This window comes from Populus alba, chromosome 9, assembly GCF_005239225.2.
Source record: "Populus alba chromosome 9, ASM523922v2, whole genome shotgun sequence".
NCBI lineage: Eukaryota > Viridiplantae > Streptophyta > Magnoliopsida > Malpighiales > Salicaceae > Populus > Populus alba.
Genome location: NC_133292.1, coordinates 4509458 through 4532585, shown reverse-complemented (window position 1 = coordinate 4532585; position 23128 = coordinate 4509458). Strand labels below are relative to the sequence as shown.

Below are 23128 nucleotides of genomic sequence, written 5' to 3'. Positions count from 1 at the left end.
AGTTCTAACAAAAAAAAAAAACTATATATTCTTTTTCTTAGAGTAGTATTTAAAATAAGAAAATATATTATTAAAATCATTTAGAAAAGAACGTAAATTCAATTATCAACACCTAAACTAATCTGAAAATACTCTTACGCATTAAAATATCGGGCTTTGGTGGTTGGATCATACATTTGGTTAAGCTATGAAAAGCAGCTGCCACTTGGGAGATGTCACTGTAATAAAGGGTGAGGTGGCCTGCAAGAACACTCCCCATTTGGAATCTAGTTACAACTTACAAAAGGTAATTTGACTATGGTTGAGGTTGTTCTTTGTTTAGTTAACGTGGTTTGACAAGTAGCGCTGCTGTATCTGCCCTTGATTCAAGTTAGAAATGTCAAACGTGTTTTTAGAGTTGTTTGAAAGTGTTATTATAATTAATTTTAAAGTATTTTTTATTTATAAATATATTAAAATAATATTTTTTATTTTTTAAAAATTATTTTTAATATCAACAAATAAAAACAAATAAAAAAATTATTTTTTTTAAATATTTTTGAAACATAAAACTAAATAGGACTAATTAAATTTTTCAAAGCTAGATTCATAGAATCTTTACTATGTGATGCTTAGTTTTTAAACTCGAATTTAAGTTCATCTAGAGTAAGTTTTGGGTTAGAGATTGGTGGGGTTACTTGGTTAGTCTTTGACAACTTAAATTTTGTATTTTATATAAAAAGTAAAACTAATATTATTAAAAAAAATAAAAAGAAAACAATCAATAAATTTTAAATGGATTTTCTCCGTGGGTCATGAATTAAATTAGATTCTTAATTGAGTTAAGTCACATCATATCAATTTAATTTTTATTTTTATTTAAAACCAAACCAATCTAAATTTTAAAATCACTTGAATCATGGGTTAACATCCCTGATCAATTTGAGTATTAAAACAATAGTTCTTAGGCTATATAAATAATATTTCATAAAAATTTAATATTTTTAAATTATTAAAAATAAATTTTAAAAATATATATAATTTTTTTTGTAGTATGTTTCTATACAAAAAGAATTTGAAAAGTACAAATGTTACTAGTCTGATCACGTGCTAGCTGCCTAAAATGCTTTTTTTATTTTTTTTTTGAAAAAGGAATCGGCAATTTGTCAACAAAGTCAGCTGTTTTGGGGATTAGGTGAAAGGGTAAGTGACTGAAGTGCAGCCCCATTGTCTTAAGGTTGGATATGATTTCATAAGCCAGGAGAAAATTAGATGGGATGGATGAATTTAGTGCGTCACTGGATCATGTTCTAGATATCCTTTCCCCGAATAACTTTACATACCTGTCTCCTAAAGGGACAATATACATCCACGCTTCACTTATATTTTTCTATTTTAAAATCATTTTAAAAAATAAATTAAATTTTTTTTTTAATTTTTTTACTTCAAATTAATATTTTTTTATATATTTTAAAATCATTTTAATGTACTGATTGATATATTTTTAAATAAAAATCACTTTAAAAAACAATCGCAATCAAACTTCCAAATATCCTCTATGATATTGTGATAACAGTTCACACTCCACATTAATATAATATTTTTATATTAATATTTAAAAATATATTAAAATAATATATTTTAAAAATTCTATTTTTAACATCAACATATCAAATTAATTTTAAAACATAAAAAAAATTAAAATAATTTTTTACTGTGGATATATGATCTTGAGAGACAAGGAAGATGCGGGGAACGTCATTTATGATTTTGATAGTTATAGTTTCTCCTCATGATCACATACTCGGATACTTTTCTATGTAAGAAAATCTTAAATCATATTTTCAAAGTGGACATGTATATATAGATATAAAAGTAATCATCTCCGTATTTTGAAATCTACTATAATTTGTGCATAAATTAAAAAAATATTTTTTTATTTTTAATATCAATACATTAAAATCATCCAAAAACATTTAAAATATTAATTTATTATTTTTTAAAATGAAAAACACATTGAAAAACTTGTTGTAACACACTCTTGGTATTTTTATCTTTTTTAAAAAATTGATAACAGATTTTTGATTTTTACATTAAAAGGAAAAAAAAATATAATATTTGAAAGTGAGAAAAAAAGGAAAAAAAAAATCAAACTCATGAAAAAGAATATTTGAGTGGTTTGGAAGTTATGGATCATAAAAAAAAACGTTTGAATTTAGTGAATCCTCGTAACAAGCTGAAAAGGGGTTAAAGAAACACGAGTGGAATCCTCTGTTTGATTTTTTAGTCAAAATAATCCCTTAATTGGATGACCGAGTGACATCAAAACTCATGGCATTAAATTCAGTATAAATTATGATGGTACATCTTGGTCAAAGTTATTTAAGACACGTAACATACATATGGAAAACTAAAGCATTATATAATAATAATAATAATAATAAAATCGTGAGTGGTATAACTAAAGTAGTTATGTTCTAGATTTGCTTTTTAGAGATCAACAATTCGAGTTTTATAAATTTTAGGGTCACTGGAAGTTTACATGGTTTTTAATTTTAGAGCCTATAAAATTAGTTGAGAAATATACAAGCTTGCTCATATATCTATATTAATAAAATAATAATAATAATAACCATCCTACATGTACATTTAATTATCTTTCCCACGATGACATGTTAGACAACTCTCAATTTCTTATGAATAATGGCGCCTGATATTTATCATGTAATAATTCGACACTACTCAGTTTCTTAGAATAATGGCGCCTGACATGTATTTTGTAATAATTCAACGCTACCGTGGAATAGATATTTATTAGATATTGTATTTTTCTGTTTGACAATTTGTTTTAAAAATATTTTTGAAAAAAGTAAAATTGTTTATTTTAAATTAATAAATTTTTAAATTATTTTAATGTGTTGATCTCAAAAATAATTTTTAAAAATTAAAAATATATTATTGACATATTTTTTTTGAGTGAAAAATATTTTGAAAAACAATTATAATCACGCTCTCAAACACATTGATGAACCAATATCATCCGGTTAACTTGTAACTTCAAAAACAATTTTAATAACCGATAAAAATATAATTTGATAAAAAAAAGCTTTAAATATATACTGAGAAAACAAAATAATAAATTAACTTGGACACAAAATCTATCAGATAATTTTATAAAATTAAAATTAAAATAAATTATAAATTTAAATTCATAATAAATTTAATATTAAATAATAAAATTGTGAAAAATAATTTGATTTTATCATGCCAAACATATGACACGTGTGATGAGATTTAAAAAACCATGTAAAAAACAAAATATATTACAAGGTAGGGTATCCACCCTACAGGAAAGAGCTGCAGTAAATTTTATCCTGTAATGTATGCTGGATGGGACAGGACAGTTTATGCAATTCACGTGTAGGGTAGCTAAGGGGGGTGGGGTCCTCCCTCTGTCCAGTTGAGGTTATTAAGGAACAGCAAACATGCTCTAGAATGGTGCCACCTTCCAGCCAAGTTCGAGAAAAAAAAGCAGCTGACCCATCAGTCATATGATGCTCTGCGATCACATGTTGGTAAATTTGCTTTGGCGTTGCAGTCTCTATATAAAAAAAAAAAAAAAAAGCTGAACTCCCGGTAAATAAAAATAAAATATTTAAAAATAAAATAATAAAAATATCAATATTTTATTAAAAAACAGATCAGTGAATTAGATTTAACTCACCAAATATACTATTGAGTCATGAAATCAAGATTAAATAATGTAATTATAAAATATATCAATTTTTTTAAAAAAAAATTAAGTCGGTCAGGATTTACCCACTAAACATTTAATCTAGATCACGAGATCAAGATAACCTCATAGAAAATAAACCAAAATAAATTATGAAGCTTAATTTGCAACCAATTCAATATTGAATGATAAAATTAAAAAAAAATCAATAAAAAAAAACAATTCAACCAAAATTAATTTGGTAAAGTCGTGATTCGGATAATAAGACCGAGATAACTTCATAAAAAAACATGTCAAAATAAATTATACAGCTCAATCCTCGATAAACTCAATATTACTAACCCAATATTGAATGATGAAATTGAAAATAAAATTCAATTAAAAAAAAACCTGAAAAAATCAAGTCAACCTTGGTCAACAAAAAGTAAAAATAATAATTATTATAGTTAGTAATATTGAGCCAAGTTCAAGAAAAAAAAATCATTTTTATTCTTGAATGTAATATTGAATCAAGATTCATGTTTTAAAACTATGATAAAAATCATTTTTATTCTTGCATTGACTCTGGCCGACCCAACTCGCGACCCAAGTTTTACCTTGAATCGACTCCCGAGTTGAGTTTTAAAATTATAGTAGTAATTATTTTTATGTTTACATGTCTTAGTCGGATAATTTTAAAATTGAAATTTTTTATAAGGATGTTTTAGGAATAAAAAATATAAATATTATGCTTAAAAATATATCTTCTTTGTACCTTTTATTTTAAAAATAAAAAATTAACTATGAAACTATAACAAAAATAAATTTATTTTTTATATCTTTATTTGTTTTTTCAACCAAACGCATTTCTAATTTTACAATCTTCACCCAAGAAAGTAACCAAACATTACCATACAGTTGGTGGAAGCCAAGACATCATGCATAGTCACTTTGGTGGTGTTTAGCATGGAGTCCAATTGTATTTTAAAATTATTTTAATATATTAATATTAAAAATAAATTTTAAAAAATAAAAAATAAACTCTTAACCCACTCACAGAAAGTAAACCTGTAGCTAGAACAAAAAAGTCAAACCTGCAATTCAAGAAGTCCCGAACCCCGCATGCCTATCTACTTTTTTCCTTGGTATTTATTATTACATAAATTTCACCGCATCTGCCAATCTTGTAGTTTCCATTAGTTTTTCTCGTGACGAACTGAATCTCAAGAAAAGATGACAAAAAAAAGGAACATAGATTTCTCGAAGCGAAGCAAATTGGCTCTCAAATGGGCCATCGGCAATCTTATCGACACGGATAGCTCCTTGTGTCATTTATGTCGAGGAGACGTCTTGCAATCTTCTTCTTCCTTTTCATCATCTTCTTCTTCTTCTTCTTCTTCTTCTTCTTCTTTTTGGAGTATTTGAGGTTGCTTGCATGCCTCTTGACCAATCCCACAAACCTTGAAATTAACAATCGTATAAATTTTCAGTGGTTATTATATTAGTAACTAAATGACTCGAACCTGAAACCACAAGAAAAACAAACCCCTTAGTCTTAAGCTCTTACTACTAGAGCACCTACTAAATAGTTGAGTCTTGCAATCTTATTCGGTCCACCGCTGGTTTTCTCAAGTTTTAAGATTTGAGGGTGTTTGAAAATGAATTTTAACCTTTTTTTATTATTAAAATTTATTTTTTTTTGCTTGAAATTATATTTTTTAGTATTTTTAAATCATTTTAATGTATTGGTATCAGAAATAAAATTTCAAAAATAAATAAAAAATATTTTGATGTTTTTTCTAAAGAAAAAATACTTTGAAAAGCAACCGCTGACACACTTTCAAACACTATTTTTTATCTCTTAAGGTGCCATTTGGTATTGTGGTTGTGGATGAGGTTCACCTGTAGCCACAAATATTGATGTTTGGTATTGCATAAACATAATTTTTACTGGTGTAGCTGTGCTGCAGGTTTACCAAAATCATAAGAAGCAGCTCTTTGCTGCTTCTTGTGCAAAGAAATCTCATGAATGTTGTAATCGATAGCGTGAACAGTGGAGACATTCTCCACTTTTCCAACTGGACTGGGTCCAGTCCAAAGCTAAAAATGCATTGAACTGGGTTCGACTTAGCAAAATAAAAAAAATATTTTTTTATTTTTAATTGTGTTTCATTCGAAAAACTAGTGTTAAACATTATTCAATGACACTACATAAATTAGAAGGGGATCGCTTGATGACGTAGCATTTGCAGAATTTGATTGCAATTCCAATTTTGTTCTAGATTATATTTTACCTAATGTTGTTGTGCTCTTAAGAAATTTATGAAAACTGTAGTCCTTGTCGGATGTATTTCATACGTGATGGAATTGTAGATAGTTTAATGTAACAATAAAAAATATTTTATATAAAGTATTATTTATTTTACGATGTAATAATAATAGTTAAATTTAAAATATTTAAATTAAAAATTATCAATATTAATATATATAAAAATCATCAATATATATATATATATTTTTAAATTATTTTATAACGTCAATATCAAAAGCATTATTAGCCAAACACATTAAATTACTTTTTGTTTGACTTTAATTTCAACCATAGTTTTAATCAAACATATATTTTTTTCAAACCAACCTCAACTAAAAGTATTTTTTATAAAATAATTTTTTTCAAAACACAACAACAACAATTATTGCAGTACTAAACACACTTCTATATACAAGAGTGTTTCGTGGAAGTGTGAATAATCCAAGCACCTACCTTTATACTTGTAATTATAAAACTCTATCTTGAATTGATTTGAGATAAGGTTTGAATTACGGATCATGAGAATCAATCTTTAAATTTTTTGAAAAATTAAAATATATTATTTTAATTAATTTTATTTTTAAATCATTAGATTGAGCGCTTAATTTTGACTGGGTGGATTGAGTTTTATTATTTTTTTTATCAATTCGGTCCCGATGATGATATAACTTATGAATCTAATATTCGGCTGAGTTTAGGTTAATGACACAAGTCTTTGCCGTATTAATTTATGATGAATATACCCGAGTGATTTTGAAACAGATAATCAGGTGCTTGACATTTCAAATTCGTGATAAATTATTTATTTTATCTAAAAACAACTCCAATTGCCACTAAATTCTTTACTACGGAGAATTGGATGACACTTGGTGTTTTATGATTGGTTTTTAATTAAATTATTGCCCAATAGAAATTTTTTAACTGTAATTGAAGTTGATTTTGAAAGGAGGCCACTTGGGCTGTCGCAAAATTAAAATGCCAACTGCCAAGCATCCAAATGCCTATTTTGAAACCAGTGGACTGTATTTATATAAACCAAATCTACAGGGAGCCTGCTGTATATCAGCCACTACAGGTTATATCTATGCTATGCTTTTGAGGATATATTTGAGACTGTAATAGCATTTAATTTTTAAAATGTTTTTTTTTAAATATATTAAAATAATATATTTTTATTTTTTAAAATAATTTTTTAACATCCGCACATAAATATAATCTAAAAACATAAAAAAAATTAAAATAAAGAAATAATATATTTTTAAAAATGTATTTTTGAAACATAAAATCAAACAAACTCTAAAATTACAATATAGCTCTTTTTATGTGTGTTCTTTAGCATAAACTCTATCTCTTTTCACTTGCTTTTTTATTATTAAGGTGGTGATTGTTTTTTAAAATATTTTTGTATTTAAAATTATATTAAAAGATAATATTTTTTATTTTTTAAAATTTATTTTTAATATATATACATTAAAATTATATAAAAAAATTACTTTTTTTAAAAAAGCACGGAACGCCGCTAGAACAAACGGGCTGGAAGTCGTTTTTATGTATGGATACACTACACGAGCACTAAACGGCATGTCGTTGAAAAGGCACTGAAGCATCATCAACCACACAGTGAAAGTACAACTGTGTCTTAACGGTGTCTTAACAATGAAAGCGTGTTCTGGCCATTTGGTTTCTTCACTCAACACTCCAAAATCTTCACGGTTCGATCATTCCCTTGCCTTGCCGGAAAAGACACGCTATCACAAACAAGGCAACATTATACGATATCCCTAACTTCCTAATCCTTCTTCTATATACACAAATACATGTTCTTTGCATTGTATTTCCTCCTCCAACAACACCAGCAGGTCCACCACCGCCACTATTCCTCCGTCCTCTCCGCAAATGTCACGTAACAATCATACAATTACAACTACCAGAATCCACATAATGGCCTTAGATGGTATCGTCAATGTAAATTCTTTATTCACCTTAGCACTCTTTCTTGGTCTTGCATGGTACCCCACGGCACCTGACCCCACCACCACCCTTATCACTGATACTTCCTGCATCGCCTCTTCTTCCATCGTCGAGGATCTCATCGCTTTCCACGTCTATTCTTTCAGCTCCTTTCTGTTCTCCAGTCTCATTGCTTTGGCTGTCAAGCAAACCATCAAGATTTTTGATACCAACAAAGATGATGATTCTGATGGGGTTCTGCGTAGTGCGCCCCTGGCTCATGTTAACTTGGTGGCTTTACGGGCTGGGACTTTGGTTTCTGGGTTTGGGTCGGTTTTTGGATGCGGGTTCTTGATGATGGCTTTGATGGACTTGGTGCAAATAAAGTTGGGGGTTCTGGGCTGTGGGAGTTTGCATACATTTGCTGCGGTTACTCCTCTGGTTATTTTGGTCCCTTCGGCTTTGGTAATATATGTTTTTCTTATGCTTTATGCGTTTGCGCGCTAGCTTAGGGAGATTTGAAGAATTAGCTAGCTACTATTCGAATATATATTGTTTTCTTTGATCTTGCTGTCAATAAATTGTTTCCAATACAATGTAAAAGTTGTGAGATGGACCTATAATGGTCTCTTGGAAACTGAACTAGTAAATAAAAATTGAGAATCTTCCATTAAAAAAATTGAGTGAAAGATGCTTACTTTTGTTGATTGAGTGTGTATCTTAATCCATTTTTACTTAACTTGGACTTGGTGGAGTAGAAAGATATAAAATTTGCAATTTGTCACACTTAAGCGCTCCTTATATGACGTTTCCTAAGAAACTGTCTTTAGTTTAACTTGAAAACAGCGACTTGACTTTCTACGATCGACAAGCAGTATTGTACCGTCCTCAGTTCTGCTATTAGATGTGATTTAATGGTTTAGGTACATTGTATTGTTGGATTTCACAGTTTTTAATTGCATTTTGCATTGGGAATGCTTCTTGCTGTCGCTTGTATGAAGTTGCCATGTTTCAGGGAGTTGGCAGTGACAATGGCGTGAAATATGTTTTATTGCAATATAGTAATGAGTTGAGGAAATCAATGCAGGTTAATTTAATCTCTGTAGTCAATCCATGATGTGATTGCTTAACCAAAATTTTTCTTCCTTTGAAATAACCCATAAACAATTCTCTAAAATGGATGGGTTCTGGGATTTGCATCTCTTGTACCACTCCTGATAGAACCCATGTGCAGGTGCCTTTCAATTCAAGAACTGATTTTGACACTAAAAAAATGCTTTTTTGTTAGTTTCTTGGTTATGTTTGCTTTGATTCTTCCTTTTGGTTCCTCATCTCATAACTGCTTTCAAGTTTTACATCGATGCTGTGCCTATTACTTGTGTTAGTTTCCTGAAGAAAAAAGGTACAGTAGCATCAAAACTCACATTTGACTTTTCCATGGCTACTATCTTCAGTTTTCGTTGTCTCTGTTTCACCATCGCACTGCTATCTGCTTTCTCATTTGTCTCTTTCCTCTTTTGGTTTCAATGCTCTAGCTCATACCGCTACAGTAACCAAATGATATCGCAGAAGGAAAACCAACCCATTAATCTCCTTTCTTTCCCTTCGACATTAAATTATCTTTCATTTCCATCAAAACTACCTTCAAAATATCTTAAGATCGCACTCTTTGTCAAGAAATGGCCACATAGATCTCTTGCAGGTGGCCTTGAGCGGCATGCCCTGACCCTTCATCTTGCTCTTGCCAAAAGAGGGCATGAGCTTCACATTTTCACCACTTCTCCTTCCAACTCCTCCTTCCCTAGGTATCCGATGAGCAACTTATATTTCCACCTCTCAAAACCAACAGCTGCTGGTTATCTGGACCAAGCTATTGTCTGGAAGCAATTTCTAACTCAAAACTCAACTGGGAAAGCCTTTGACATAGTCCACACTGAAAGTGTTGGGCTGTTGCATACCCGGTCACGGAACCTGACCAACTTAGCGGTTACTTGGCACGGGATTGCATATGAAACCATTCATACCGACATCATTCAAGAACTTCTTCGGAATCCTGATGAACAACAAGCATATGCGTTGACTGAAAGAATTACCAAGGTTGTTGAAGAGGTCAGGTTTTTTCCACACTATGCCCACCATGTCGCTACTAGTGATCATGCTGGAGATATACTGAGAAGGATTTATATGATCCCAGAAGAACGAGTTCATGTTATTCTCAATGGTGTGGATGAGGAGATTTTCAAGCCAGATCCTGCTAAAGGTGAGGCATTTAAGCAGAAATTTGGGGTTGCAAAGAGTAGATCTTTGGTTTTAGGCATGGCAGGGAGGTTAGTGAAGGATAAAGGACACCCCTTAATGTTTGAAGCTCTGAAGCAGATGCTTGTGGAAAATGGTACGTTTCGTGAAAACACCATTGTTCTGATTGCTGGAGATGGTCCTTGGGGTGCTAGATACAGAGATCTTGGGACCAATATACTAGTTTTGGGACCATTGGAACAAGCTCAGCTGGCGAGCTTCTATAATGCAATAGATATTTTTGTAAACCCAACTCTTCGAGCACAGGGATTGGATCATACTTTATTAGAAGCAATGCTTTCTGGTAAGTCAGTGATGTCCACAAGGGTAGCCAGCATTACTGGATCTGTGATTGTTAGCACAGAAATAGGTTATACCTTTTCACCTATGGTAGTTTCATTGAAAAATGCACTTTATAGGGTCTGGGAGGATGGCAGAAGAGTTCTGGAGATGAAAGGCCAAGCTTCTAGGCAGAGAGGGTTGCATTTGTTCACTGCCACGAAAATGGCAGCTGCTTATGAAAGGCTATTCCTTTGCATATCAAACGACATTAGCAAAAGAGAGGATTATTGTCATTACCAATCTCCATTCAATTAAGATAGCAGCATCATCTCAAATTCAATTTTTGAGAGAGCTGATAATGCAATAATCAAAAGATGATCCCATCTTTTTTCGTTCAAGGCGATGCTGGTTCGTACTATGCAGTCAGCTTGAAGCACTCAGGGAGCGAAGAGGATAAATCCTTAAGAAGAAAGCAGGACAAAAAGCATACTAAATTATTTATGCTTTCTAAACATCCAAAAAAGCTGCAGCAAAGCCAAAAGTTTCTGTGACAATTCCTAAGCACTGTAATTGCTCATTGCCGATGATTTCATGAAGATAAATTGGCTTGTGATTTGCTACTGATACTCGCTCCTGTCTTTTTTGTTCCCTCACAATTTTCTATTGTTTTTGAATTTGCAGATTTACATTAGCCTCGAGCATAGACAAATCAAAGACCTCATGGCCTCATCACAATTCACAAGGTACCTATTCTTGCAGTTGCTGCAGAACTATGCCTTTACAAATGAACTTAGCAACCCAAAGCTAAGAGAGATTATTTTCTGTATGCAACTGCGATACCCTCACGTGTATGAACTAAAAGTTTTTGCTCGACAACTTGATTGACAATTTTGGCTCTGGAATAGCTTTATCTTCTTCATTTTTAGAGAATTTAAAAGGATGTCATTAGCAGTAAGTACTTCCGAATGATTTATCTAATGGAGCATGGAGCAATTTATAATGTACTTATGTGAACTAGATGGTTCAAAGCTGTAAATTTCAGGGTATCCAATTAAAAGAAGATTGAGAGCTTATTTATTGTGTTTACCTTTCATATATTTCTACAAACATCATTAATGGCGCATAAACTTGACAAACTAAGAGTTGAATATCAAGAGAGGCTAAAATTCAATGCAATGCATTTGAACCTTATTGAACAGCCTAGTTATATAGCAGAAACTGGTAGCGAGTGTTGTGCAGCTTCCTGAACATTATTGAGACTGCAACAATCGAAAATGTTGCATAAATTCATGATGGTTTTGCCCTTGTTAAAAACCATTGCAAACAGCTGACAGTATCTTTCCATTTCAGCTACCTAATTATTACACACGTCTTTCATAATTATCCCATAGGCTTCATGAATTCCTGCAAAATAAACAAGATAAAACAATAAATTAGATAAACAACGATGAAGAAAGTTCATTTATAGTTTCTCAACTCAGACCACGATTTCTCTATCTGCAAGTCTGATCACATCTCTTTAGCTGATTTAGTTTAATACTTTAATCACCACCACGCTCCCTCCTTGTGGATAGATGGGGGTATTTGGAAAAATACAACCACCACAATCATTGTATTATGTGCATATTTGCTGTACTATCAAATATTTTAAGAAACATGCTTCTGCTTCAAGAGGAAATGAAACGACTTTTATCTGATTTGCCAAAAGTGAAAGAGGTTTATAACTACTTGATAAAATTCTGCAGAATTAAGTGTCGAAACAACAAAAGAGAAAACACTTACGAATGCCTACAACTATAGTAATTCTATGTGGAGTGGGGTGCGGTGAATTGATGTACCTTAAAAAATAGGTGGAGAGTTCATTTGCCAAGGGAAGCACGGTCCTAATAATAAAGCGAACCTGCAGAAAAGCACATCAGAACTGTAAATTATAGTCTATAACAGCAGCTTCAGTTAGTAAACTTCTAGGCCCTTCTGCAGCATAATACCTTGCCACCAATTTCCTCTGGAAGCACTGTGAGGGTTGCTGCCGTTAGGATCATCTTCTTCCCCATCTTTCTTGAGCTAATTCATTCACAAAGTACATTAGTACATTTACTTTGATGTATTATCTCATTACTTTTATCATGCTGAAAATATCACAGCATAGTGTTTTGAATTAGTCATCAACTAATCAAAGACTCACTATGGGATATGATCCAGCCATTTGAGTACTTGGGGATTGAGAGTAGTTTTCTTGTCCACCGTAGTAAAGGGATGAACTTAGATGACATGGTTCCACCCTTTCTTCCTGGATAACTGAATTTCTGTCCTTGTCTGGCATGCTATAGCTTGCAGCCTGGCTATTGGCTAATTTATTATTAGGAAACAGACAAATTATCAGGAAATTAGCCTTTCTTTTAAATAGAACAGAATTAATGAAAACTCTAAATGCACCAACAAGCACTTGACCAGTTCAAGAGCATTGTCTGGGAGTGAAAAAAGGTCTTACATGCAGTGAGCATTAGGACAGAACAAGTTCTTCTAAACTCAATGGAAGTTCTTAAAGAGAAATATAGTCAGATATAACAAGAGCTAATCACAAACCTGGAGATCCTTGTTTGGGCTTCCACGCCTGATTTCCATAGGACTGTTTTTGCCAAGATCCTGTCACCTCAGAGCCTGAAGACTTCCTCCCTCCAACCTGAATCCTGAAAACAGGTTAGACGGTGGCCCGAATTCTGACGGAGGAGTTCACAGAAGTTTAAGGAAACTTAATCAGGGCTAGCATCCATATATCTATAAACATAGATACCAACAAATGTGAAGATGCTCTATATAAAGCAGAGGCTAGTGAAAAAGTTGATCTTCATACTTCCATTCAAGATGAAATAGTTTATATCTATATTTAAGAAAAGTCTTTTATATTAAGAAGCCATTAAACTAAGAATAAAATCAGATAAGAGGAATTCTAATTAAGTTGGACAGATAAAAACCTTCCTTCCCTTCATTTTTACAGTTCTTTTCCCAGTTATTAAATGAAGTCAAACCCACGTAACAGCATGAAGTGTGGCATATAAATACAAACTTCAAAAGTATCCATAATTAAACAACATAGTTACATTCAAAAGGAGCACAGCTTTCTACACAAGAAATTTAAGTTCTGGCCAAGATAACATTAACAACAGAAAAACCATACAAAGGACATGAGGATGGAATATATAACTAGTGTCAGAGTATACCGTTGACGGAGGTGGAAACATAGAAGCAAAAATCCCAGCTGAAGATACCGGTGCTGATTCAGTGGTGCCAAAAAGATCGGCTGTGAATGAAGAAGAAGAAGAAGAAAAACAAGCCCCTTGCTTGTTACTGTCCATTATCTTATTTCCTGACCAGTTGAAGTACAAAACTACCCCCCCAAGTAACTCTATCAACAACCACCTAGCTAGCTAGCTAGCTTGCAAGAAAGACTTGGATAAGATCTTGGAGAGAGTAAGAGAGCAGACACAGATATATACATAATCCCTCCTACACTAGACGGCACTGATTGTGCCGCCCATGTGCCTCCATCACTTTGAAAAAGAGAAAGAAAAGAAGGAAGGAAGCTTCACTCTTGCACTCCTACTAGTCTACTACTTTATAGAAATAAATAAAAAAATCTCCTTTTGTGGGGATTTTCTCTGCAACTCTCTTCCTCATTGATTCACATCCTCTGATCTTTCTGCATATGTCATCTTTTCAACACAAATGGATAAGTGTCTCGTGGGGTCCACTTGGCATCCTAAGTGGACGTTCCAATTTGTGCCGTGTGCCCTACCAAGCAATGCGGATAAATCGACCCTCTCTTGCTCTGTAGAGTCACATCAGCTTAAAACCTCAGAAAACTCGCATCTTTTTTTCTAAGTTCCAACCAATGGCCCTGCCTAGCCGTGATCTTCATGGATATAATAACTTCCAAGCCCTTGAGAGAGATAGAGACTTGAAGAAATCAACAATCTTTTGATCCCCTTAGAAAGATAACTAGATAAGATTGCTGTCTTTTTTATTTTTTAGCACAGCAGAATTGACCCTATGTTTATATTTGCATAATATTTTAAAATATTAAAAATATCAATTTAATACTTTTTCATGTTAAATATCCTTTCAAAATACATCATAATACAGGTAAAATCACACTGAAGGAGATTCCACCTCAACCCTATTGCGTACGATGCCACTCGTATCCAAGCACACAAGCCAGTCTCTTGAAGATCAATACTCTTATATAACAATTAAAGTAGTACTATATCTTTTATATGGATAATAGTTAGGTAAGATTTTTGCGACAAATTTATTCTTTGGGGATAAGTTAAGATCCTGCTAATCTTGTTTAGTGTTGATACTTAATCATATAATGAGCAGGGTTTTACTTAAACTATTAAAAGATATATACATTCTACCACAGACCATATATATATTTTCTTAATTATCAACATCATTGATTCACAAAGGGCGAGCGATCACTGACTAGCGAAGAATTAAGTGTGTTTTGTTATTCGATAAAATGTTTTTTAAATTATTTTTTTATTAAAAAACTTGGAAGTTGACTGGTATAATTTTGCTGCAAATTGCTAACAAGTGCTAGTAGCTTTCAACATGATTACGTACTGGAAAATCTGGTCCTGGAGCTGGAAGAAGTAAACATGATCACGTCTTGATCACTTGCAATTCCTCATGAATCTATCTAATCAAAGAATTTCTGTGGATCTCTTCAATCCTTAGACCGTCGATCCACATGTTTTTCTTTCGATCGAAAAAGCCATCTGGGTTTCATTCAATTTCAAGCACAAATTAAGGCCACCACACTTTATTTATTTCTACCTTTAATTTATCCTGTCACACTTAGTTTTTGTCATGAATCAGAGTTGGTGTGTTTGTTATTGTAGTAGTTGTTATGGTTATAGCTTGAAAAAAATTATTTTATAAAAAATACTTTGAGTGAAGGTTGGTTTTAAAAAATAGATATTTGGTTAAAACTGTAGTTGAAATTGAGATTAAAGAAAAAATAGTTTAATGTGTTTGATTAAAAATGCTTTTGAAATTGAGATTATAAAATAATTTTAAAAAATATATATTAATATTGATGGTTTTTAATTTAAATATTGTGGATTTAACTATTGTTATTATATCATGAAATAAATCATACTTTATATAATTTTTTTTTATTGTTTCATTAAACTATCTACAATTTTATTACGTATAAAATTCATTCGACAGAAGCTACAAAATTAGGTAAAATATTATCAGGAATAAAATTGTGATTATAATACAAGTAAATTTAATTTACCTTAAACTAATTAAAAAAAAAAATTGTTATTCACGTTCACATGAACAATTTGAGTGGAATTAATTAATTACACTGATTTTTCAAAAAAAAAAAATTTGTTCACGTTAACAATGCGACATTGGAGCATGGCTCCATTGTCATGCTCCACTGTTCATTAGAAATCCCCATGAAATGATGCTTCTCTAAAACCTGGGGCACGGCTGCAAAGTTGGTGGGTCCTACCATAAAAAATCATTTTTGTTCTTTACCAAACGTTGATATGTGTGGCTGCAGGTGAATTTCACTCGCAACCACATTACCAAATAACAACTTACTATGTATTGCTGTGGATAGTCTTATAAAATATGTTTTGATATTTTAATTAATTATAAAAAATTATAATTAAAAAAATAAGAAAAAATCAATTACAAACACTTCTGTTGTCATTTGTTTGATAAATTTATTAAAAAAACAACTATTTTTTCTCTCTTTTTTTTTCATTTTTCTAGGCATTGTTATATCCATTTAATGAGCACTAGGAAAAAAAAATTATATTATACATTTTAAATCTAAGGTTTTTATGTAGAGTAAGGGCATGTATGTTGCTGAACATCTCAATTTGTTTAATTTTAATATATTTGTTTTTCATATTTCATGACTACAAATATATTATATGAAACACGATATAACTAATGTTTCACTGTTTATATATATATATATAACTCAGAAAAAAACCTGTTGTTTTTTTTTTTAAATGATATCATTTTTATTTTTATAAAATCAAAAAATTAAATTGATCCGAGTTAATCCTCTTGACTTCTTAACTGTGATCGGGATTTGTTTCATTTGGGTTTAAAAAGTATGACTTCAATACATATACAATTAGAGGTTTTCAAAATAAATCAATCAACTGAGAAAACCTAATAAACAAAAAAAAAAAAATTACCTACAAACATTAAATCAGAATGAAAAACCAATTCGGTTTGAATCCATTTTTAGTTTATTTTTGATTTATATTCTCCAAAATTACCATGTCTTGATTTGGTTGGTTTTTATGGCCCAAACCAAACCTCGGACCGTGAACAATCCTAGATGCAATGAAAATCATCCCAAATACACGTGAGTGTAAAAAATATAATATTCTAGATGTATTATTATCTATGTGAACAATCATTTTATTTACAAAACAAACAAATTGTAAAGATTTAGAACTTTTTAGTGACTGACTAAAATTATGGTAATGGTTATAGTTTAAAGTGTTTTTTACTTATAAATACATTAAAATAATATTTTTTTTAAAATTATTTTTGAAATCAACAAATTAAAAAAATTAAAAACATTAAAAAAATATTTTTTAACAAAAAATTTTATTTTTAAAATTTTAAAAAATACAGTTTCAACAAAGTTTTCAAAACAGTCTTTTAGACAGTAAAAGGTGGAAGCGTAGAATAATAGTTCGAAGTAAGAATATTGGGATATTTTTTTTTTATTAAAACAGAGAAAAAAAAGAAGAAACAATATACAAATGTCACACACCAAGATCCGAACGCAGAAAATAGCCCCGCGAGGATCGTTTTTTAATCCGCAATGCCCATTTCATTACTGAATCAAAACGGAGAATTGGAACCCGGATTCACTCGGTCCATATTTCCACTTGACTGGTGTTGACGATGGTTAGTGTAAGAATACAATACACTAATGCTTTCTATCATGCACTTGCCTTTCTATCATCACCAGTAGCACTGCATAACAATACACTAATGCTTAGTGTAAGAATACAGAGCCGGATAGATCCGTACTGTGCCATTGTTTATTGCTCAAACCTGAAGGGACCGAGGAGTATTTTATATGTTGGATTGGGCAGAGTCAAGGATTCAGTAGCCATCAATGAAATTTTCTCACCTTGAGAACAATGCTTCTATAGAATTACACCTGAGATTTCTTAATACGTTAAGAATAATAAATTTCGTGCATAACTGGAATATATTCCTATATTAGTTAAGCAAAAGAATAATAATTCTAATATTGCAGAGTCTTGTTATTTTCTTACCTAAGATGGGCACACACAATATTTCATAATCTTTTATTTCTATACCTGCTGACATTTGCCAGATGAGTTAATCAATGTGTTCGAAACAATAATGGGATACAATGCATCATTTCACTCCTTTAATCCGGATCTTTGTCATGATTTATGGTATATATTTAGTGTAGAGGAGGAATAATTTTCGTGGGTGAGATTTTCTCATAGGAAATTGCTAGCGAGCAGAGCATTCATTGCTGCTGGACACGAAAAGATTATTTTTATATCAGCAACGAAATTTCTAGGAGACTAATATATTAAAAGTAAATTTATTGTATAATTGGTCAAATATTTGTAATATTTTCTTGCCATTATTAGAGAGATTCTCACTCAGCAGCATATAGTGAGGATAGGGTTATTCAATCTCTAAAGTCTTACATAAAGCTGAAACGGGACTTGATTGTGTAAACTGAAAAAGAAGACAACTGGTGGACTCTATTCAATCTCTAAATAGAAGACAACTTTTCATCATACCTTGATTTTCAGATTTGAAACTGAAAAAGAAAAATCATTCGCCATTTAAAGAAAATAAAACGAGATGAAGGCATTCAGTTTGAAGGTTTAATTGTGTAAACCACAATGGGACTTCTCACACTATGCGTGCCATCATTCCAAACCAGTGTTGAAGATACCATGGAATTTGCTGGCAATCCTTTCCCAGCCACTGTGACAACAAATGATTGCCTCTCATCCACCGACTTGAACGACAGAATGCTTGGCTCCACCATAACATTAATCTGAGAACCTGTTGTGATGTTTGATTTGTATGAACTCTTGGCGAGTCCAACATTTCTGACTGTTCTTGGAAATTTAACTGTGAAAGCCCTGTTTTCTTCAACTCGAACTGCCATTGAAGGATAATTCAGATCCTTTGGAGATCCTTCAATGTGCTGCGGACATTTACTGAAATGAGTATTATTCATACTGCACAGCATTCTTATATAATCGTCTCTGGTAGCTTCATACACTAAACCAGGATCTACAGCTTTTATCGGGTTTATGTGGCCTGCTCCATATCCAAATTCAGCATCTGCATGCTTGGCAGTGTTCATAGGCAAAGCTGTGCAGGGAAGAGTAAATAGTGGATCTAAATAACTGTCTTAACAAATGAAATTCATGTGGTAGGCTAATGAGAAACAAGAAGTATAAAAAGACCTCGAGAAGTGAATAATACCGGTGGTCATTAGAGCAGACGTGATGGCTGAAGGAGACCAATTTGGATGAAATGATTTAACATAAGCAGCAGCACCAGCAACATGTGGACAAGACATGGAGGTCCCAGACACTACGTTATACTTCACAGACCTCTTATCATCAGCATTATCTGATGGAGAAGCAACTGGAGAATACGCAGCCAAGATTTCTACTCCTGGAGCGCTTATATCCGGCTGTGGCAAAAAGAAAATACCAGAAACATATCCGATAAGTACAATGGAATAACTTAAAAGGCAGCACTTTGCAACCCCTTCCGTCGTGCCCAAAACATAAAGATACGCAAAGAATCTGATAGTCATAACAATTCCCAAACCTTCAAAATCTCAGGTGCAATGTTATTTGGACCGCGTGATGAGAAGGAAGCAACTACAGGAGCCGTATTATGTTCTGTAATTTCACTTTTCAATATCGTTGCTTGAGGATTGCTGCATGATTAACAGCCGGAGAAATGATCTCAGCAGCTATAAAGTTCTAACTATGGCAGGGAAATTTAATTTACTGTTTAATGACTAATTCACCAAACTTTTACGTGGGTGTTTAGAATCTTACTTTGTAGATTTCAAGTAGGACATCACCAAATCGCTGTCATGAGGGTTCAAACTAGATGCAGGTAAGGGCACTACATTGGAAACATCTTCATATGTGTCATTCAACATAATTGAGCCAAGGGCCCTGGCCCTAAAAGCTTCATCTGTCACTGATGTATCTGTCATATCACATATGACAATCTTTCCCTTCACTAAGCTACTGTTCATACAATTAACCCAGCAAGACCTGATATACTACATGGATGAAGGTTAGTTTCTTTATTGGAAGGACAATGAATTAAGAACAACCAAAGGGATAGCACTTACCAAGCATCATCCTCGGTGCAATTACTCGTGACAGCTTTTCCATAAATCAGAGGGATTTTTGTTCCATTTAGTGCAAAAGAATTAACAGAGCTTCCCTGATTAAATATAGAAGTAAAAGCAGATAAATATTTTACAGACTATCCAACATGAAAAAAAAAAAAGTGAAATCACATTCAACCATGCTAATTTTCATCTTTTTCGGCTATGTGCCGCTGGATAAGTGAAGAGATGGACAGTTATCGCAATAACAATAAAGAGTACCTCTATAAATTATGATAACAAAGTAAATTTGAACAAAATGACTGGGACTATGACATAAATTGGAGTTATTATAGCTACTTACAACGAAGGTCTGTCCATTCCCTAAAACTGTCTTATCAATTATCCGACGATCTGTGCTGCTAGCTGCAACTGAAATTATCCATGGTGCATGGCTTGATACAGTAAATGGATCAGGACCACTGTTTCCTGCTGCTTGTACAGTGAGTATCCCTTTCTCCATTGCATGAAAGGCCCCTATGGCAATAGTATCTTTTTCATATGGAAATGGGACAACCTTCCCTATTGAAATTGTGATTATGTCAACCCCGTCAGCAATGGCATCATCAAAGGCAGCAAGTATTTTATGGTCATCACAAAACTCCTCACAGGCCATGTAAGCAGCAATCCTTGCTGATGGAACCGCTCCTCTGGCATTTCCTTGAGCCAGTCCGTAAAAATTTGCGTCTGATACTGCGTTGCCAGCTGCTGTTGATGCTGTGTGGCTACCATGGCCTTCGGCGTCCCTTGCGGTAGCTTCAGCCCCTGAAGTGAGTTCAACTCGAGCTCCAATGATCTTACTGAAAGTAAAAATAAAAGCAGAATCTAACAAGTACTCCTCTGTCCAGTAATAGAGTCAATGGATTCTTTCATATATCATATGGAAGGAAAAACAAGAATGTCAGCATCATTTCTATTTTTGTCTAATCGTTCCCATTTGACATTTAAATACCGTCATGCTCGTAGTTATGTGTTAATGTCAAACAAAATCCAGGTGAACCATTGCATTTTATGGATATAGGAGGCTTTCATACATTCCTTTCTTACCATAATGATACAAATTTAAATATTGAAAGTACATATCAAGATGATTTTATGGCTCCTTTTGGAACCTTATTTTGGCAAATAATCTTCCCTTAATTCATAAAAAGTTGGACTTTTTAATCCATGATAAGAAATCTTATAGTCAGAAGAAAAACAACACTGAACTTACATTTGTTTGGCTTAAATTTGCAAAATTATTAAGAATAGGAAAGAACCCCTTCATTTCTAGCCTTTTAGACAGATTAACCCATCCAAATATATTTTACTGGTGTAGAAGTAATAGAGGAAACAGAGCAAGAGGGATGATAGATACTTGTTGCAAGTAAAATTCTTGCCACCAGCACAAGTTCCCTTCCATTTTGCAGGAGGAGGACCAAAACCTTTATCAGAAAAACTCTCTGACTCAGGCCAGATTCCTGTGTCAATAACCCCAATGATTATATTACTTTCTACTGTCGGGTTCCTTTTCACATTTTCAGGAAACCCCATGAAGTCCCATGATCTTGTCGTCAGAAGTTGAGATCTTCTACTAGGGAATACAGACACCACTTCCTTCAGGCCTGCATATTGTTGTCATCACACATCAAAAAAATATCAATTCCACCAAGAAGTTGACGAAGAAGGATTTTAAAGAACTTACCAGAGATTCTCTCTACCTCCGCATGGCTGAGTCTGGCTGCAAATGCATTGAAACTCCTATTATAGCTTCTAACTAGCGCACCATCCGCAGATCTGGAACGGAAGGGAAATATTAAAACATCACTGAACATAATTGAAATAGAAATATCCTTTTCTGGTTACGGTCATGCCAGTTGAACAGGTTTTCTAGTCTAAAATGATATGGATGTGATTTGTTAGAGTATTAACCCCATCCACCTTGTTCCTCGTTACATACCTCCAAATGATTGTGATTGAAAATTCAAGAGAAGAAAAACAAGAAAACAGAGAATCTTTCTGACAAGAATGGACTTGAGAACACTCACCTTCCTTCGACAATTTCTTCAAGAAGACTGAGGTGGTGAGAAGTGGGTGAGTATTCACCCGTAGGAAGCGAGCCCATGTACACAATATAGACCTGCATCACCATTGAAATAAATCAGACGCTTGAATTTATAAGAGATTTATGCCAACATATATATCCAATATATCAGTTCATCTACACAGTTAATTAACCTGTGGTCAATCAGAGAAAAAACCCTACGCAAGAATAAAAAAATTAAGCACGGGCTACCTGCTTATCATTTTGAGCAGTGCATAAACTAAGGTCAGCAACAATAATGAAAACCAACAGGATGCAGTATGAAGACAGAGAACTGAAGATTCCAGCCATTATGTGACATGCAAAACTTCAGAACTATTACTGTTATCTATATTTCAGATTAGAAGGGAATGTTCATAGTGATGCAGATGTATTTTTTTTTATGAAATGAAGCTTTTATGGAAGTGAGAACTCTGCTCATTTGTCCACAGCTCAGCACCCTGGGTATTTATGACAACATAGAAAAGAAATAGCTAGTCACCTTTATATTTAGGAAGGCTACAGGTCTGCTTTCCTATAAGGATGACGCAGTCATTTATGACGAAATCTGCAAGAGGAGCAAGCACATTTTTTTCCAACTTTTGATTCTTTGCGACACTGAAGCAGTCAAAAATTAAGTAATTAATAGCGTATATTGTTCAAGTTGTCAGTAACATTCGTGATATTTGGGCTAAGAGACCAATCGGACAAGATTTATTGACTGCCATGTTAGGATTTGACTCGAATTCCATATGGATTGCCATATTTGCTTTATGGAGTGGAAAAATTACCGGAGAACCTTACACGATCATCTAATGAGCTAGGTACGAGGATCCTTCTTCTTCGGTCCGTAATGTGACTGTCAAGCTATTGCTAATGCTGTTTAGCAGCTGATTTCGATTACAGTTCCTAATTTCCATCCTCCTATGAGCTAGCTGCTTGTCCTCTTAACTATCTTCTAAAGATTCGCCATCCTGAAGTTCTTCCTCCGAAACTTTTTATACAATCCATGAAACAAAAACATAAATGATCAACTGATGAGTAGAAATTGCAACATCGAAG

At 32.8% G+C, this 23128-nt stretch overlaps 4 protein-coding genes across 7 annotated transcripts; 2 read left to right on the top strand and 2 right to left on the bottom strand.

Moving 5' to 3' along the window:
* Window positions 1–7682: 7682 nt before the first annotated feature.
* Window positions 7683–8603, top strand: LOC118057989 (uncharacterized). The gene has a single exon (XM_035070719.2). It carries the CDS (start codon window positions 7899–7901, stop codon window positions 8457–8459), a length of 561 nt encoding a protein of 186 aa, XP_034926610.1. The 5' UTR covers window positions 7683–7898; the 3' UTR covers window positions 8460–8603.
* A 422-nt stretch (window positions 8604–9025) lies between these two features.
* On the top strand, window positions 9026–11518 carry LOC118057988 (uncharacterized). 2 transcript variants are annotated; one of them, XM_035070718.2, is made up of 2 exons: window positions 9026–10551; window positions 10667–10781. In XM_035070718.2, exons 1-2 carry the CDS (start codon window positions 9390–9392, stop codon window positions 10699–10701), a joined length of 1197 nt encoding a protein of 398 aa, XP_034926609.2. In that variant the 5' UTR covers window positions 9026–9389; the 3' UTR covers window positions 10702–10781. The 2 variants fall into 2 exon arrangements, 1 of the variants encoding a protein (XP_034926609.2); XR_012170749.1 differs by adding an exon at window positions 11211–11518 and having other exon boundaries at window positions 9027–11095.
* Window positions 11519–11580: 62 nt separating this feature from the next.
* On the bottom strand, window positions 11581–14224 carry LOC118057990 (uncharacterized). Of its 2 annotated transcripts, XM_035070721.2 has the most exons (6): window positions 13751–14218; window positions 13116–13212; window positions 12715–12878; window positions 12518–12593; window positions 12368–12429; window positions 11581–11933 (listed from the first exon to the last, which is right to left on the bottom strand). In XM_035070721.2, the coding sequence occupies exons 1-5, from the start codon at window positions 13883–13885 to the stop codon at window positions 12413–12415; spliced, it is 489 nt and encodes a 162-aa protein (XP_034926612.1). In that variant the 5' UTR covers window positions 13886–14218; the 3' UTR covers window positions 11581–11933; window positions 12368–12412. The 2 variants fall into 2 exon arrangements, with proteins under 2 accessions (XP_034926612.1, XP_034926611.1); XM_035070720.2 differs by lacking the exons at window positions 11581–11933; window positions 12368–12429 and having other exon boundaries at window positions 12483–12593; window positions 13751–14224.
* A 3356-nt stretch (window positions 14225–17580) lies between these two features.
* LOC118058005 (subtilisin-like protease SBT4.3) lies at window positions 17581–23128 on the bottom strand. 2 transcript variants are annotated; one of them, XM_073411470.1, is made up of 10 exons: window positions 22569–23128; window positions 22032–22123; window positions 21689–21780; window positions 21362–21608; window positions 20309–20804; window positions 19966–20060; window positions 19661–19885; window positions 19425–19536; window positions 19071–19284; window positions 17582–18956 (listed from the first exon to the last, which is right to left on the bottom strand). In XM_073411470.1, exons 2-10 carry the CDS (start codon window positions 22106–22108, stop codon window positions 18445–18447), a joined length of 2070 nt encoding a protein of 689 aa, XP_073267571.1. In that variant the 5' UTR covers window positions 22109–22123; window positions 22569–23128; the 3' UTR covers window positions 17582–18444. The 2 variants fall into 2 exon arrangements, with proteins under 2 accessions (XP_073267570.1, XP_073267571.1); XM_073411469.1 differs by having other exon boundaries at window positions 17581–18956; window positions 22032–23128.

Bases quoted from the DNA above. Each gene is read 5' to 3' on its own strand.
- LOC118057989 (XM_035070719.2), top strand. From the start codon at position 7,899: ATGTCACGTAACAATCATACAATTACAACTACCAGAATCCACATAATG.
- LOC118057988 (XM_035070718.2), top strand. From the start codon at position 9,390: ATGGCTACTATCTTCAGTTTTCGTTGTCTCTGTTTCACCATCGCACTG. The intron at 10,552-10,666 runs GTAAGTCAGTGA...TGCACTTTATAG, and splicing joins ATTAGAAGCAATGCTTTCTG to GGTCTGGGAGGATGGCAGAA.
- LOC118057990 (XM_035070720.2), bottom strand. From the start codon at position 13,885: ATGGACAGTAACAAGCAAGGGGCTTGTTTTTCTTCTTCTTCTTCTTCA. The intron at 13,213-13,750 runs GTATACTCTGAC...TTCAGGATTCAG, and splicing joins TGTTTCCACCTCCGTCAACG to GTTGGAGGGAGGAAGTCTTC. The intron at 12,879-13,115 runs GTTTGTGATTAG...ATAATAAATTAG, and splicing joins GCCCAAACAAGGATCTCCAG to CCAATAGCCAGGCTGCAAGC.
- LOC118058005 (XM_073411469.1), bottom strand. From the start codon at position 22,135: ATGGTGATGCAGGTCTATATTGTGTACATGGGCTCGCTTCCTACGGGT. The intron at 20,805-21,361 runs GTATCTATCATC...TTTTACTTTCAG, and splicing joins AAGAATTTTACTTGCAACAA to TAAGATCATTGGAGCTCGAG. The intron at 19,886-19,965 runs GTAAGTGCTATC...GTAGTATATCAG, and splicing joins TGCACCGAGGATGATGCTTG to GTCTTGCTGGGTTAATTGTA.